At 35.4% G+C, this 18103-nt stretch overlaps 1 protein-coding gene across 1 annotated transcript in view; it reads left to right on the top strand.

Annotated features, from left to right (window-relative positions):
* The first annotated feature begins 4202 nt into the window (after positions 1-4202).
* The window catches only part of hth (Meis homeobox homothorax), a 225812-nt gene continuing 211911 nt past the window's right edge, over positions 4203-18103 (top strand). The window contains exons 1-2 of the mRNA XM_089092120.1: positions 4203-4409; positions 16987-17228. Of these exons, the coding sequence (XP_088948246.1) occupies positions 4395-4409; positions 16987-17228 (257 nt within the window). The 5' untranslated portion in view covers positions 4203-4394. The remainder of the gene's footprint in view (positions 4410-16986; positions 17229-18103) is intronic.

Raw genomic sequence — 18103 nt, 5'->3', positions numbered from 1 at the left:
TTTAGTGTTAGAAAGCTTTGTGCTGCGACAAGTTTTCAGTAGTAGTATGGTCCCCATGTCACTCCCCCTAATGACATCACTGGAGTAATGATAGAACTTAAAATATAATGGACATTGAAAAAAGTCTGATTCTTTGAATCGGTTTAGTGGGAACTTGCACAACCATATATATCTAAAAAAAGGATCAGAAATTCAAATGCGATATTTCATATGAAGTTTCACAGTTTTTGGTTGTAGCTGGTGCCAAATTAAAAAGGAAATATGGATGTAAAATCAGCAAAAAAGGCTAAAAACACATGGCACCAAACAGCTCAAAAATATATAGCTTTTCTTTGAAGGTGTAGTTGTCACAAGGGAATTAAAAGATGGTTAATGCTAGAATTTTTACGGACTAAAAGCATTCCAAATTTAGCTAATTAATTTTGCTTGTCTTTTTTCACGGTTCAATGTAGCAACACCGACGAAAATGTGACACTGTTCTAAAATATGTAGTTTTGCAGATTTTAGGGATCTGCCTGGTACAAAACCAAAAAAAAAACAAGGATGAAAATCACCACAAAAAAAGCTAAAAACATATGGCACCAAACAACTCAAAAATATATAGCTTTCTTTGAAGGTGGAGTTGTCACATGGGAATTAAGAGACTGGTAATGCTAGAATTTTTACGGACGAAAAGCATTTTCAAATTTAGCTCATTAATTTTGCTTGTCTACTTTCACGGTTCAACTTGGCAACACTGACGAAAATGTGACACTGATCTAAAATTTTTGGTAGTAACTGTTGCAAAACTAAAAAAGAAACAATGATGAAAAATCAGCAAAAAAAGTAAGCTAAAAACATATGGCACCAAATAGCTCAAAGAGATATAGCTTTTTTTGAAGGCATAGTTGTCACATGGGAATTAAAAGATCGTTAATGCTAGAATTTTGACGGACGAAAAGCATTTTCAAATTTAGCTAGTTAATTTTGCTTGTCTACTTTCATGGTTCAACGTGGCAACACTGTCGAAAATGTGACACTGTTATAAAATATGTAGTTCCAGAGTTTTTGGTAGTGGCTGGTACAAAACTAAAGAAGAAAAAACGATAAAAAAAACAGCAAAAATAGGCTAAAAACATATGGCAACAAAAAGCTCAAAAAGACGTTACTTTTTTTAAGGCCTAGTTGTCTCTGGGAATCAAAAGATTACTAATGCTTGAATTTTTACGGACGAAAAGAATTTCAAAATTTAGCTAATTAGTTTTGCTTAATTAGTTTAACGTTTCAATGCGACGACACTGACGAAAACAAGATACTGTTCTAAAAACTTCATGATTTTGAAATAGCAAAAAAAAATTCTTACAGATATCGTGCTTCAGGTATAAATAGACCTAAGATGAATCCAGGGGACAAAAACTGCTTCTATTATAATGACCTTGGTACCCATTTGTTTTTAATCAAGGTCTTCCAGTTAGGATTTCTTTTTATAAAACAAAAATATTTTCAGCATTGGTTATCAGCATATAATAAAATAGAGAAGACAATACAATGTTGCAAGCAAGAGGGAGTTAGCCAATAGGCAAGTAAATGCTAGAGTGGAGGGTCTCTAATTTTGAGAGGCTATGCTCACGCTATTGTTTTAAATACAATAGATAACTTTAAAGTGGGTTTCAGGTCTTAAAACCTCATACCCCAGAATATATAACCTAGATTAAAACTCTTGTTGTCAGTAAGGAAGATGCCCAGGAATCTTCCAATGAAGCTGCAGGAAGCTTCCAGGAAGCTGCCCCAACTATGACCCTTAAAAACATAAATATGCATTCACACTTTGGTAAAGATCTAAGTTGAGGCTTTCTTCTATGCTAAATCCAGTGTATTACTAAGCAGCTTCCAGGAAGCTGCCCCAACTATGACCCTTAAAAACATAAATATGCATTCATACTTTGGTAAAGATCTAAGTTGAGGCTTTCTTCTATGCTTAATTCAGTATATACTGAGCAGCTTCCAGGAATCTGTCCTAACTATGACCCTTAAAAAAATAAATATGCATTCACACTTTGGTTAAGATCTAAGTTGAGGCTTTCTTCTATGCTTATTTCAGTAGATTACTGAGCAGCTTCCACGAAGCTGCCCCAACTATGACCCTTAAAAACATAAATATGCATTCACATTTTGGTAAAGATCTAAGTTGAGGCTTTCTTCTATGCTTAATTCAGTATATTACTGAGCAGCTTCCAGGAAGCTGCCCCAACTATGACCTTTTAAAACATAAATATGCATTCATACTTTGGTAAAGATCTAAATTGAGGCTTTCTTCTATGCTTAATTCAGTATATTACTGCAGTTTGCTCTATTAAAGGAGAGGGCTTAGGTATTTACGACTCAGGACTTCCAACGCCAACTGGCGCATAAGGTGACGACAGTATCTTCCTTTTACGACCTCTCCAGCCCTTCGGACAAAAGATATTCAAGGAATAACCTCGACAGCGCAGCATCCTTTTCCAGATACCGGCTAAGCGTCACTCATATTGTCCACGTCTTCTAGCTCCGGGAAGAATCCACAACCAAACATCACGGGTAAAAGGGCTACAAAATGGTACAAAGCTTGAAACAAATTTGTTCCTTGGGGGACAACCTGTATAGCTTCTCCGGGAGCCGCATTTTTTCGTGGGGGAGGGGGTACTGCGACTGTGGAATTGTCCGCTATGATCGAATTTTTCACTTTGATCCGACTTTTTTGCTTATTTTTGCGCGAAGAGGGGACGATCTAATCAATTTTTCCCCGGACACCACCAATACTAGGCACGACTCTGGCTGGAGATACATGAAACTTAATCTGATCTAAATTGCAGGTTAAATGTAATGAAAAAAACATGAAAACAGATAATATGATTTTAATTATAGCATCAATACTATTGCTTCATCTGACAGCAATATATCAAAATATTCAGCCTACCTACGCAAATGTAAAGTAAGTTATGGGTGACACCCCCCCCCCATTCTGACGGGGCAGAGGCTTTTTCAATGAACTCCACAAAATACATTTACACTAAAACAGCCTTTTTCGCCGTAATTTAACCATAAGTCCCTTACTAACCGTTTGATTCACCTAGCTCAACAGCTTTCCAAGTTAGAAAAAAGGCCGCCAACTGACAGTTTTACGAAATTATAGTTTATAATTAGTTAAAGTGATGCTTAATAATGCTGAACTTGGAGCCGGTTGGGGAGGGGGAATAGCCCCCTCAAAATTTTATCCCCCTCTAAGTTTTGGAAAATACCTTTTCCGGTACTGAAAAAGTGACTTTTGGTGCTTTCATTAAAAAACAACAAAATTCGGTAAATTTTTTGCAGTCCGTTGGTTTTGAATTGAAAATCAAGTATTTTGCAGTAGGCCTCAAGACATGGGTAATTGTAGAAAGAAAAAGCCATAACAGATAGTCCAAAAATTTGAGGGGCAGATGTTTAAATGGCTGCACGGGTAAATGGCGGGAGTAAGTATGACTCTCTTATTGGACAAATACTTGTTTGTTAGTTTTTGGAAAGGCAGGCCAACCTGCCTAGTGTCTCAGACAGGTTCCAGATTCAATTCTGACAAAAATTATTATTACATTTGGAAAGAGCATAAAAAAGGCATCGAGTGGTATGTTTACTTTATTCGTAAATCAATAATATGAACTGCGAAAAGTTTACCCAAAATTCCCCCCCCCCCCCTAGATTTGAAAATACATTTTAGCCCCTGCCCTTAATGTTTGTGAACAGACACCACTAGCACTGAATATTCCAACATCTATTAAAACTAGTTTTATTTTTCAAATCTACTATAGCTCGAATCTTAATTTTCGAGCAAGCATATGTTAAATTGTAACAAATATTTGTGTATAAATAATAATTCTAATTAAATCAAATCCCGGAAAAGACAATTATTCCAAGGAATTTCACATAAGCTCTGTTTGGCTTTTAACAGTTCTACATTCCAACTGTTTCTGAAACACTTTTGCAAAAAAAAGTTAAAAGTTTCCTTTTACATCATATACCTTTAACCGATTGGATGTCTGTTTGACTCATAAAATCTTGCAAATTCCAGTTGTATTTTTCAAACTCCACCTTAGCACCGCTTCTTATAGACTCCGCCCATCTGTCGCAGATCTGGATAGTAGCGACGCGTTGTGGCTAAGAAATTTCTTTGGAAAATGATTGACAGTTAGTCAGTAAAGGTTGCACGTTTGGGTACTATCATTCATTTTATGTCATTTACTTGTCAGTGATAGCATATAGAAGGATTAAAAAGAATAAGTGTTTCCTCGGGTTTTGATTGAAAGTGATAATTTTTTTGTGGAATATAATGATGATAAGTGAATAGAAATTTGTGTATTAATTAGAAAATAAACTCTTTAGGATTATCTTGGATTATAAATATGGCACAACCAAGGGTACGTAATTATTATTAATTTTGATCTTAGTGCAGGAGTCAAACTAAGGATGATTCATTTGCTTAGGTCCTAAATTAATATATATCGTTTGTTAAATTAGGAAAAAATTATAAATGAATAACTATTCGTATGTTATTTATTTCTCTAATTTATTTTGAATTTTAATAATCTTTAATCAATTGAATATTTCCCGTCGGATGGTCATGCCGTCGGGAAGTAATTATAAATATCTAAATATAATTATAATTGACCCTCTAATTTTGAATCCTACTGGTTTATGTTATCTAGAATGAAATAGCCTATAAAAATTGTCCGTCGGTCCAAATGCCGTCGGAAAAAAATATAAAAGGAACTTGTTTGCTATAATGTGAACTATGTTATTCTATGCCTAAGTATGTTGCAAAGTACCTTTTATTCATACTTCATGCAACGCTGGCACTACAATTCACTCCATGACACTATAAAAATAGCCATGCTTTCGATTCCAGATTTTTGTATCAATTTGTTTTAACTTGCTAAACTTATTGTTTGATTTATTGAAAGGACATCATGCCCAAGTAGCATATTTTGCTCTTCAAGATTTCTCGGAGTTACCTGTACAATATCAAAATAAATATATGTTAATTTTTAATAAAGGGGGTACCAGTTCACAGAAATGTAGGGGGCAAGCATTTTTTTATTTTTTAAAATGAAGATACAGAATGTGTCGAAAACCGAGGCAGGGGGGGCGTATCCAGGGGGGTTTACCCGGTTTGAACCCCCCCCCCTCTCGAAATTTTTGACCGTGTCGAAAATTAGTAAAACCTAGGTAAAAATCAGTAAAATTAGTCGAAAACTAATAACCCCCTCCCCGAAAAAGTAAAAAATTAGTAACACCCCCCCTCCCCCCCGAAAAAAAAATCCTGGATCCGCCCTTGGCAGTCTCGTATGTTTTTCGATTTGTTTAATGAAAATATTGATAAAGGTAAAACCTGTTTGATATTAAATCCTCTGAGCATTTGCGTGCTACAAGCAACTGTCCCGTCGGTAAATCAAAATTCTAGTAAAGTCTTGTATTGTTATCCGAAACACCTAAAAAATTGTTAAATAGCTTCTAAGCTAACTTCTTATCGATTTCTGAAACTTTTCTGAAATCTAGTTTAATAATGGCAGATAAAATGGACAGTTTTTGGGAAATTTATTCTAAATATTTACTCTTTGGCCATAATCATAAAATTTAGAGATAGCATCTGTAAAGATAATATATCCTTCTGCAATCTTGGACACAATTTTAAATTTATTACTAAAGTTGTTGAATAAGAATATTTTAAATAAATTAAGCTGGGCTACTGAAAGTTTTTTTTGTATCCTAGAAAGGGGGTCGCAACTGAAAAAAAAACTAAAGATCTAAAATACTGGTAGATGAAAACACTAATCATGGTTAGATCAAAGTCATCTAATTCAAGGGGTAGCAAAAACTAAGTGCCGGAAATTCGAACGAAATCAAGATTCCAAGGGTGATTAGCCCCCTTCCCTCCGGTGTATGTGTCAGGTTGTCCTATACTAAGATTTACTGAATTATGTGTTACTTGTATCATCCAGAAACTACACCTATAACAATGATTGTCAAACCAAGCTTCTTGGGCCAAATAATTTTTCTTTGCGTTTGTAATAAAGTTTAGTATTAATAAAATGATTGATTGATTTATTAAAAAGACCTTTGGGTATATGCTAAGTATTCCTATTTAAATATATTAGTAGTTTATTATTCACTTTTACAAAAAAATCCGATAATGGAGTAAATAAAAGAAGGGAAAAACCATTCTCAAACATTAAATACGAAAGCTACTAACAATCTAACAACAATAAGGTTTTTCAGACATCATCACAGGTGATACACAAAACTATAAAAATTGCTGTTAGTGAAACAATTTGATCACAGTATGCGCTTTAGTATCCATGAGCAGTGAAGAGTCTATTAATTTTGGTTAGAAAAGCTACCATGTGGGTAATGGTTTGTAAAACAGTTTTGACATACTGGCCACATAGCGATTGTCTTGGTTAGCAATTCTTTCAACAGTGATCCTGTTGCTCAGCACTTGCGTTTGATTTCGTTTTGGGGGAGGGGTACAAGTTTAAAAGTGTGCCAAAAAAAGAACAGTTCTTGGATTATGAAATTAGGCTATTGATACAAATATAACAATATAAAATATCAACCTACCAAGTAATAGATCACAGGGACCATAAACGGTATACTCCCCTGTCCCATCCCCATAACACCTACTTATATATCTGCAAATGCAAATTTTAAATCATAAGGTGCCTATTACTCAAACACATATTTCATTGTTCATTATAATTTTGAAAAATCATATTGGTACATCTGCCCGCACATATACCCAGTAGGCCCCTTGCACCCGCTGAACCTCTGCACGCTAAAACCTCATACTCCAAAATATTTATTCATGAAAAATAGTCAGAATTTAAATAATTAAAACAATAAAAATCTTTACCAAGAATTTATTGTTATCAATATCAAAAGCAATTTTTTCTTGGTGTTGTTCAAATGTTATGAGAAACATTGAACGGGATTTTCTTTCCCCATGATGTTTGTATGACTGTTACAGTAGCACCCCGTCGGTCGCTAGTACACAGAACGCATCTATTCATACCCCGAACAATAGAGGCTCCGTAGGGGGAAATACGGGTTTTATTGTTGATAAAAGCCTTGCAAAAAGCACAGCTTTGCTTCGAGTCCTACGGTGTGACTCCAGTATCAGCAACGGCTGCATTGATTAAAATTATGAAGGCGTGAGGATTCTTCAAAATTACATTGTGAAATGAAAATAATAGACCTCTTAAAATCTAAAATACGATTTTGCAAAGGGGTCACCAGGGATGTGGGGGGGGGATACTCTTTATGAGTAAAATTCAGTGTCTCAGACATTTATATAGGACTTCATTGAGGGAGAGAGGAGGGGGTATGTTAGACGGAAATGTGTAAATTGTATGGGATTCAGAGGATAACGGTAAACATTTATATTTTAGGGGGAACGTAACCCCGGGGTCGGCTTGTTTACTCGCCCTTCCGATATCTCTTGAGTTTTTGGTTTTATTCATGTTTTCTATATTTTTTAAACAATTGGTCTATTTTTGTTGTTATTTGTAATAATATGTAAGAAATCCTAGCTTGCGCTTCTCACTTGCTAGTGGTATAATAAAATGTGCCATCTCTTCTGCCATTTGTCTAACTAAAACCATTGTGAATTGACTTTTCTGTAAAAAATAGTTTTAATTGTTTAAAGTAGGTTTACCGAACCGTTTCAAACTGGCCGCATGCTGTGTTCAGAACCTTTTTGTGTATACTTTAAAGACTTCCTATTTGACTCGTGTTCCTTTCTCAAAAACGTTGTTTGTAGAAAAAACTTTGGTACTTGTGTATTATATGGTACACACTCGAGAAGTGAAGTTAGGTTAATCCGAATGATATATAATGAAATAATGAATAATGAAATATAACCTATATTGTAGATTTTCTCTGAGCCTAAGCTAATTTTCTTTAATTATTGATATGTATGAACCAGTTTTGGTCTAATCTATATATCCAAATTCTCTAGTGTGTACCATATAATACATAAGTACAAAAACTTTTTAGAATGAAAAACAACGCTGTAACTTTCTTATCTAGTTTAACCAATAAAATTGAAATTAAAGACCAGAAATACTCATGGTTAAGTTTATCCTTATAATAGTTTCACTAAATGATTCCAGATTAGGCTGCAATGAAATTAAAAAGTATAATTTTAATTTTTAACATTTTCGAAGACTATTGAACTCCCTTGTGGGGCTTGATTTTGTAACATTCATATATTATATTTGCTGGTCTTTCTGTCAATGTACCATAAATAATAAAGTACACCCATTGACAAATTACTCTGAAACTTGCAAAATATATTCAAACTTTGAAATCTAGATAGAGATTGACCGATTAAAACACAGTTGACGTCCAGTGGTGGGTTCACTAAAAGCCACTTGGCATACTAGTAACGCCAAGAAAGATAATAGAGGTGGTCGCTATATAAGCGAACCGATCATTGCTAGAGAAAAAAAAATTGAAAAGAAGGCATAGGAGCTGCAAAACCTGGTACAAAATTATCTATACATTACTTCATGTAGGGGAGAGGAACCTCGGATCCCGGACTCCTCCCAAAGCAAGGCCGTACCCAGAGGGGAGTTTTAACCACCCCTCCCCCTGAAATATTTGTCTGACACGTAAAAACATAACAAAAATGGATATAAACATTTTGTATGCGTTTTTTGAGGATTTTTGTGTACCCCCCCCGGAATTTTTTTTTAGTAAAACCCCTTCCGATATGAATCCTGGGTACGGCCTTGTCCCAAAGTCATAAATTTTCTTGAATTTCTGGGTGCTTCTTATTCATATTACCATATAAAATTCTTTTTTTCTTATTTTTAGCACTCCCTAAAAAATTAAGTGTATTATCTATAAATCTTTTGATTATTTAATAATATTTTATGCCTCGTCCTATAAATGAAGACGTGATACGTGGACATGCCCGTGTTGGCATGTATAGTTAAATTAAAAAAAATAATGTCTCCTTAATTTGGCAGATATAGCACTAAACAGGTAATAAACCCAAAAATTTTGAAATTATTAATTGATTTGGCAGTAAACTCTCCTGGTGTTTTCTGATTGAAACCTATCTGAAATATAATTATGCTTTTCTTTGGAAGTGTTATATATTCAAGGATTTGTAATATGGAAAGTGTTTCTTTGTCCAACCACAGTCAATGTCATTTTTAGTTTTGTTGAATTTTTATTTGCTTAGGTTTTCAGTCATATTTTTAGGCTTCTATGAAGAATTTAAAGGTAGAACTCGTGGGTGCAGGGGCGGATCCAGGATTTTTTTAGGCGGGGGGGGGCAAAATGGGTTGATCCGATAAACTTGCGTTAGGAGCAAGTTTAATTAACGCAAATGTGCGTTAATTAGGGTGCTTAGGACCAATAATGGGAGGGGAATCCTCCAATCCCTCCCTTGAGTGCAGTTTATTTCTTAACTTGCTATCTCGGGAACAATTTGGAGATACCCCTGACATACATGAAAATAATTGATGGAAACTCGCAATGTTAATGGTCGAACTCTGAAATGGACTAGAAAAACTGAAATTTTTCTAGCAGGACTAGAGACTTCAGTCAAAAAATAAATGTTGCAAAAATCCATAAGATAAAATCGTTTGCATCGATTCAACATGTCAGTATGGGGCCCTATCAGCCATTCATAGGGCCTGTCCTGTCCTTTCGAAATCATGTGATACCTATCATTTCTCCTGTAATTGTTTTTTATTTAATTCACGCTTTTGGAATTCCTTCATCCTTAAAATTTTTGATGCCCCCGAAATAAATTCATGCATATATCCCCCCTCAAGATCATGAAGCTTATGATTTTTATATGATATTAACATTATTTAGTGGGTTTTCACTATTTTTATGAATTCCTCCTCCCCCTCTCATGACTAAAGTAGTGCATATGGGCCTAAACTCAGTATTAAAACAGAGCGGAAGATTGTAACTGACAATAGGGGGGTTTTGACTGCATATGGAACTGCGCCATGTCTGGCTAAATAAGTGGTGGATTAAAATGTGCACTAGGCATGCAGAGTGAGTGACTTCTTGCCCTTGGTTTTATGTTCTAAGTCCTGAGGCGCTCCACTTCATGAGAATGCAGTGGGGGTAAGGATTGTTCTTCATTGTCCTTTTGAAGATGCCAAAAATTATTTTTTCGAAATTATTGTTGGCAATATTTTTCGGTGAAAATACTAAAACCGGTATCTTTAAATGCAGGGGGCAATTGTCTCCTTCCAATTAAGGCCCCTGATAGTTGGTTGGTTAAAAATTAGCTTTGTAGATGTCCTTGTTTTGAAGTTCTGAGTTAACTTTGAGAAAAAACAATGGTAATTGTGCATTATATGTTACATACCGCTATATAGTCTATAGGGAAACATTAAAGGGAACCAGTCAAACGGGTATTTGCAATGGATAAACGGATCGCAAAGCGTGGTTTCTCATTGTGTTTACAATATTTCAACTATTGTTTTTGGGCTTTAGGGGGTGGGGAAAGGTACATAGGTTAGTTTACGTATTTAATATATGCTATGCTTTACCTCCCACTTCCCCTAAGGTGCAAATATATAGCCCAAATCTGTTTCTAAAGTGTTATATTTTGATCCTATTTTATTTTATTTCATTAGCATTAACCAAACTTGACTTCTTTCGTCTGTAAGTTATAATGCACAAGTACTAAAACAATATACACTGATTATAACTAGGGGAAGTAAGCTATAACTGAATCTGATAGATAACCTTTAGCTAAATCTGATAGAAAAAAAAACTTGAACTAAATCAGTTAAATAATAATAATCAATGGATGTTTAAACGTTAACACTGGAAGTTTTTCAAGAAAAGATCAGTAGATATCAGAGATCGTCTATAAATTGTTGGCCAAATCCCACGAGAATTGGACTTGATGTAGCCAGTCAGTTTTTGGCATATTGATAAAGACCCCTATGCTGAGACTGATGTATATCGAATTCTCTTGAGTGAAGTTTAAACACTTCACTTGACTCCTTCTGGATTGTTATCTGCAACACCAAGGCACTTGGACGTCGCAGGTGGAATTAGCTACCTCACTTGATTAAAATCTGTATTTATTATTTACTTAGTTAAATTTTTTGCCAATAGCACAAGTCTATAATAGTGGACTCTCATTCAGTAGTGGATCTAGGGGGGGGGGGCACGCCCCCCTAATGTAGTCTAAAGTAGTATAATTTACTTAATTAACGCAATTTTGCGTTAATCAAACTTGCTCCTAACGAAAGTTTATCGGACCAACCTTTTTTGCGCCCCCCCCCCTCCCCCTTAAAAAAAATCCTGGATCAACCCTTGCTCTCATTAAAAAGGGAAGTTGCTCGATCCAAGCACGTATGCTGAAATCTAGTTGGGACAGTGGAGGGGGGAATCCAAGAAACGCAAAAAGTAGGCGGACTACTTGAGATAATATAGGAATTTGTAGGGATAATCGATGACATGAGATGAAATTGTTTTTTTTTTCCTAGTTTTCATTTTTTTAATATAGGGTAATTTTTTTTCGTTGGTTTAAAGCTTTATTTTTGTATGTATTTGAAAAGTACGACAATGACCGGTTCGCTGTCTTCATTGCCTTAAGAAGGGGAATTTCAGTTAATTTAACTTCTCATTAATAGCCATTTTGGAAAAGACAAGTTATAACGTAGCAAAGTTTCACCAGTCAAGCAAGGCCGTACCCAGGATTTTTTTCGAAGGAGGTTTTACTAAATTTTTTTTTTTGGGGGGGGAGGTTCACAAAAAAAAATAAAAAACGCATACAAAATTTGTTTATGTCCTTTTTTGTCACGTTTTTAAAAGTCAGACAAAAATTTTGGGGGGAGGGGGGTCAAACCCCCTAACCCCCCTGGATATGGCCTTGCAGTCAAGCTAGGCTATTGATTGTCTGCTATTGAAATGTGTAATGGAGGAAGGAGAAATTAATGCTTTTAGCCAGCACTTTCCATTTGGTGTGTCCCAAAGGGGCCTGCCCATTGTTGCTCTTCGCTTGAATTTGCTAGTAATTTCAACGATTTATGAAGTACCAAGATGTGTTTAGGGGGGGGGGGGGTAGTATGACTGGTATAAATCATTTATTATGTATTTGTGAAATACATTGTCGGCTTAAAATTTGATGGGGCTCTCAACTCTTCAATGACAAGGGCTCGTTAACCGGAGGAAGCCTAACTTATAAAAAAATCTTTATGTAAATAAATCTTATTATTGTCAAAAAGTGTTCTGTTCTCTTCATGTGACTACATCACCGCTATAAGCTTGGCTTAGACATCCTACCATTTGCAATGTTGATTGGAATATTTATGGTACTGGAAGACCAATGCAATGTTTTATTTATGACAAAATTAAGTGCAAATATGCTGCCAAAAGCAAAGGGATGTTAGTACCATGTTTCTATTGTTTTTCATATTGTTCTAAATATTCCAAAGCAACCAGGGGTGTCAATTGAAGGGACAGGTGAGGCTTTGCGCCCCTAGATTTATTGCTTTCCCTAGATCTTGAAGCATATTTTTGGTTAATCATTGAAAAGTCCTTTTTTATGTATCTTTTTTAAACAACAAAATGAATGTGTTTTTCATCGAAACATTGAAAAAAACGAAATGGTCCCTAGATTTTGAAAAATACATCTCCCTTCTACATTTGCTCCTAACGTTGTTTAAATATTTTATGCGTGACAAAATAAGAGCAAATACACTATTAAAAAAAAAAAAGCGATTATAGTACAATGCTCCCATTGGTTTCCACATTGTTTTGAATTTTCCCAAGCAACTGTTCAAAGTTGTGTCCTTAGTTTCCATACTGTTCTTAGGTGTCCACACTGGTCTAAATAGTATTGTTAGTTCCCATGCTGTAAAAAAAGAATCAATAACAGCTTTACTGTTCTAGCTCAAACGTGTTTACTATTTAATTATCATACGGTTGTTTGTCAAAGTAGTTCTTAGTTTCTAAGGTACTTGTGCATTATAACTAAACCAGCACTATAGACTGTACAAGGAAACCAGGCATGAAATCAGGCAAACGGGTATTTGCTATATAAATTGATGGCAAAGCGTGGTTTCTCATTGAGTTTACAATATTTAAACTATTGTTTTTTGGGGTTTAGGGGGGGGGAGGTACCTAGGTTAGGTTACGTATTTAATATATGCTATGCTTACCCCACCTCACCCCCTAATGTGCAAATATATAGCCCAAATTTGTTTCTAAACTAGTATATATTCATCATATTTTATTTCATTAGCATTAACCAAACTTGACTTCTTTCATGCATAGCGCTGGTTTAGTTATAATGCACAAGTGCCGTTTCTAGCCTTTGATTTTTCACAAAAAATTCGACGTTTTTTTAGGCAAATTAATATTGAAGAGACAAAAATATTTTGACCCTCTTAAACCTATTCAAACGCCCCCTGTAAGTTCTAACTCGACCCCCCAGCCGTTCGAGATATTACTTATGCACTATTTTGAAACCTTCCCTGCATATACTGTCTTTCTTTTTGAATAACTGCTATATCATGAATAGGTCTAAAAATCCTTTGTGGCTAATAGTACCAAAACTCTTAGATTATTGTGATACACAAATTTGTTAATCCCATCACCCCTCTCTCTAAATAAAAAAAAAGATGTGCCTCTTTCCTTTCCCTCCATAACACTTTGAAAGGTTCAGATCGATTCCTGAAAATCGTTCCTGAGTTGTTTCGGATGCGCTGTTTCGTAGTCTTGATACAGAGTATTTTCTATTCAATCTTCTAAAAATTTTCCATCTTCTAATCTCCCCTTCCATCTTCTAAAAAATTTTACCCCAAGCTGTTCCTTCCTGAGATAAGTATCTTCCTTACGATAAGCTATTTTGATAACCTGGGTGCATGTTTTTTTTTCGATCTATATTGCATGTTCATAAAGGGTAGATTCGTGTCTATCTAGGCAGATTTTAAGTCTCAAAAATTTTAAACTGATTGGAGACCCCAATCTTTGGACCCTTCGTCAAGAATAATACTTTCTCCCAAGCCAAAATTAGAGCTCTGCCCTCCCTCTCCTCCTAGAATATTGCAGATACGCTGTATCTGCAGACAATATTGTCTGTTGATCTGCTTAACTCGTCTGTTGGTCACTGCTTAACTGTTTATAGATTATTATCCCTATAGAGGCTTATTATAATGCAACAATTTTTAGGCGGATAGGAGGAAATTTTTCCGACTATTTTGAACAAAATGGCTGTCACAAAATCTTGATGTAATATCATAGGGGATTATTGGGAATGGGTAGCAGAAAAAGGCACGGGAGAAGGACCGGCTGCCGTCAGTCACTCTCCACTCTTAAAAGACACAAGCAATTTCAGTTTCCGATAGAATGAGCCCCCCCCCCAAAAAAAAAGTTTCTTTGATCATTTCTTGCCATGCCTTGTGGCCTGGGGAAAAGGATAATAATACTTTGAAGACACGTGATTTTCTATGATCCATCGTTCTCATACCCTTCAATTTCCCAATCCCCATTTACTGAGATATTAACAGCTCGGTGGCTATTGTGAGATGCTTCTATATAATTGGCCAATTTTGTGTGTGTGAGTTTTTTTTTTCCTACCCCCTACTATAATAAATTCCAATGGATATGACTGTTTTACACCTTAGGCTAGGTTCTAAGATTTCCAGTTTTTTCTTTTTTTACGAAACGCATTTTTTTTAATTTTATTTTTTAATTTGATAATTCAGTGAGACGCAAGCCTTTTCTAAGAGCCCTCATATCTTTCAATTTCCCTGCTCCTATTTATTGGGATATCACGATGGCTATTTTGAAATGTCACCATCTCTTCTTGTCTAGAGCTCTTCAAAAAGATATTCATGCAATGTATCTTTGTAAAGATGCCAAGCAGAGTTGTTCTTTGGAAGGAAATATTCAAATTTAAATGCATCAAATGTTTTGCGGCCAGAATGCGGCTATTCTCAGCTCCGAGTTACATCCTTGTCCGAACATTTAAGCGTTAATGGCTATTATGGTACACGAAACATGACTGTAGTATGGCATTTAAAGTGCTTCAATCCCTAGGGTTTTTTCTTCGCAGGTTTTTGGATAGAACCGCCTATGGTTTCTTGTGTGAATGATTTTCATCATATTTTTATGTGAAAAGTTGTGCCATTTGTAAATCCCTCTAAGTTTATACATTGAATGAAACTAGTAAATAAGTTGTTTTTTTTTAAGCAGTCGATTAAGCAATACTTAGTGCAATATCATAAAAGGTGTGTTATAAGAAACTATTTTCTTGTTTTCTTTTGTGAATGATTTTTATGTGAAAAGTTGTTAAAATTGTTGATCCCTTTAAGTGTATATATTGAATGAAACTATTAAACATCGTGTTTAGTTTTTTAAGCAATCAATTAAACACTTAATTGCAATATCATAAAAGATATGGTATAACAAACCATTTTCGGGTTTTCTTGTGTGGATGATTTTCATCGTATTTTTATGTGGAAAGTTGTGCCGTTTGTGAATCCCTGTAAGTGTAGATCTTCAGTGAACGGGTGTTCAAATTCTAGTGTACTCAATTATTTGGTTTGGGACGGGGGTCAGTGGTGTGACTGTAGGCTCAGCCAGAGTCTACCCAGCTTTAAATGGGTACCTAGGATTTAGAATCCGATAAACACGCGAGGAAGACCGCATCGAAATCTCAAAGATGCTCTATGAAAAACAGCTTTTCGCTGCCTAATGAGGTATCGCTCACCCCGTGACAAAGATTTAAACTTTAGCTTTATGGGGTTGAAGGGGCAAAAAGAGGTAGCCTACCTAGGTTAGGTTACGTATTTAATATATGGTATGCTTTACCCCCACCCCCCTAATTTGTTCATAAACTATTATATTTCCATTCTATTTTGTTTTATTTCATTAGCATTAACGAAACTTCACTTCTCGCGTGTTTATCGGATTCTAAATAAGCACCAATGCCTTTTTCTTGGTACCTTCGTGAAAAAAAAACGACATACTTGCCCTTCCCCTTACATATGGAAAATGTTATTTTGCCCCTCCCTCTAAAATTCCATGAATCAACGCTACTGGGGTTTTAAGCAATCAGTTCCATAATATCTATTGCCAAAAGATTTCACAGCCAGCGGGAATTCAGCACAATATCTTAGAAAGTGATTTTGAAGTTTTGATGCCTGTGAATCTTGAAAAGTGCAAATCTTTAGATAATTAAGATAATCAGATAAGTAAGCTGTTTTAAGCCATCAATCAGGCAAATTATAAAGATATCCTGCAACAAATTTAGCTAAAGCTTAAAATGAAAGAAGCCGAAAGTTTAATTCATACGCTGTAGAAAGCTTAAAATGAAAGAAGCCGAAAGTTTAATTCATACGCTGTAGAATAAGGAAATTTCAATGGGATAACCTGAAAGTTATGCTGCGAAAAGATTATATAGGCTAGAGGAACCCAGGACAGTGTCCTAAAAGGTATATTATAAAAGATATATAAGAAGCCAGTTTCGGACCTTATAGTTTAAATGCTGTTGTTCTTTTTTCAGCTCAAAATTTACTATTAACTTATTTAGTGGTGCTATCCAGGTTATTTCAGTTTTTAAGAGCGATAGTAATTCTTGAATTAGATAGGACCTATTTAAAATTGACTGTCTATAGTGAAAAACTGACGAGACAAAAGCGTCTTGAGAATGGGTTCTTCAAGCGCTTTTTTGAAACTTAAGAGTGTCGTTTTAGCAAGAAGCTGTGTGTATTACACATTTATGAACAAATATGTAATATTTTGTTACAATCGGAATTTCTACTAAGGAACAAGCACCGAAAATGCATTATAATTTAATATTTCGAACTAGTCGATAATGATGCGACTTAATTTTTGTTCTTGCTTACGGCTACTAGTTTTTGTTTCTTCATTACTTTTCATTTCTTTATTTAAATTTGCCATTTTTTGTTTATTTATCTAATTCTAATTTATTTTATTTAGTATGACGAGTCAGGATTAGCACATTATGGTGCAATGGATGTGGGTGGTTCAATGTATGATCCTCATGCTGCTCATAGATCAATTACACAACAGCTGCACCATCATGCTTCACACGGGATGCTTCACCCTGCCTACCAGGCAGCGGTGGCCTCAGCTACAAACCATGTGAATTCTGTTAGTAATCATGTGATGGGATCATCTGTACCTGATGTGCTCAAACGGGACAAAGATGCAATTTACGGGTACTGTTTTTTCTTCTTTTTTTTTTAATGGCCATCTTAATCTCTCCAGACATACACTGACTGTTTTTCTTGAGTCAGGGCTAAGGCTATGGACGTCACGAGGGGGAGGACCATTTAACCCTTGCCTTAAATTGTCTCCTGGTTTGTTACACATTAGTTCCGATGGACATGACCAGATCTTTGTGTGGTCCTCATGCTGTTCACCGATCAGTTTCACATGGCTGCACTGTCAAGCTTCACCCTGCCTGCGAGCAAAGGTGAAGCCTGATCATATCTGCCCTTTATCGGGGAAGCGTCATCTATTTAAAATTCTGTTTTCGCTTAAACCCAACGCAATCAAAAACATGAAACAACCAAATTCTAAATAAAAGCTATCAATTTTCGCCTGAGAAGTTTGTACCAAAGGAAACACCGTTTCTACTAAAAATGTGAATTTCTGCAACTTTTGGTTTTTATTCTGTCTATCTTTTTTTTAGTACATAAATACTCTGCATCTATATATTGTGTAGGTGTCACCGATTGATGCGTTTGGAGCACTATCAAATATGGTGCATTTTGCTCAAGACCTGTTTTTTTTAACTAAAAATCCAAAAGTAACGATAGCAAAAGTTTCTAGAATCCTGTGTTCATGTAGTAACTTTAACAGAGGCCCTACTCTTCAACGACGAACAGAAGGATTCTTTAACACAACATAAAAGTGAATAAGGCTCTCAGTAAAGGTTGCGAACTAGAATTTTTTTGATCTGCGCTATTAGAGGATATTTGGTCTAACCAAGGCCGTATCCAGGGGGCTAGGGCGTTTGACCCCCCCCCCCCCCGAAATGTTTGTCTGACTCGTAAAAACGTAACAAAAATGGACATAAACAAATTTTGTA

The sequence above is a fragment of the Artemia sp. Qi Xiang Cuo genome, chromosome 7 (assembly GCF_049724085.1).
Source record: "Artemia sp. Qi Xiang Cuo chromosome 7, ASM4972408v1, whole genome shotgun sequence".
NCBI classification, from domain to species: Eukaryota; Metazoa; Arthropoda; class Branchiopoda; order Anostraca; family Artemiidae; genus Artemia; species Artemia sp. Qi Xiang Cuo.
Note: the sequence above shows the minus strand (reverse complement) of the source record. Positions and strands in the feature narration are given on the sequence as shown.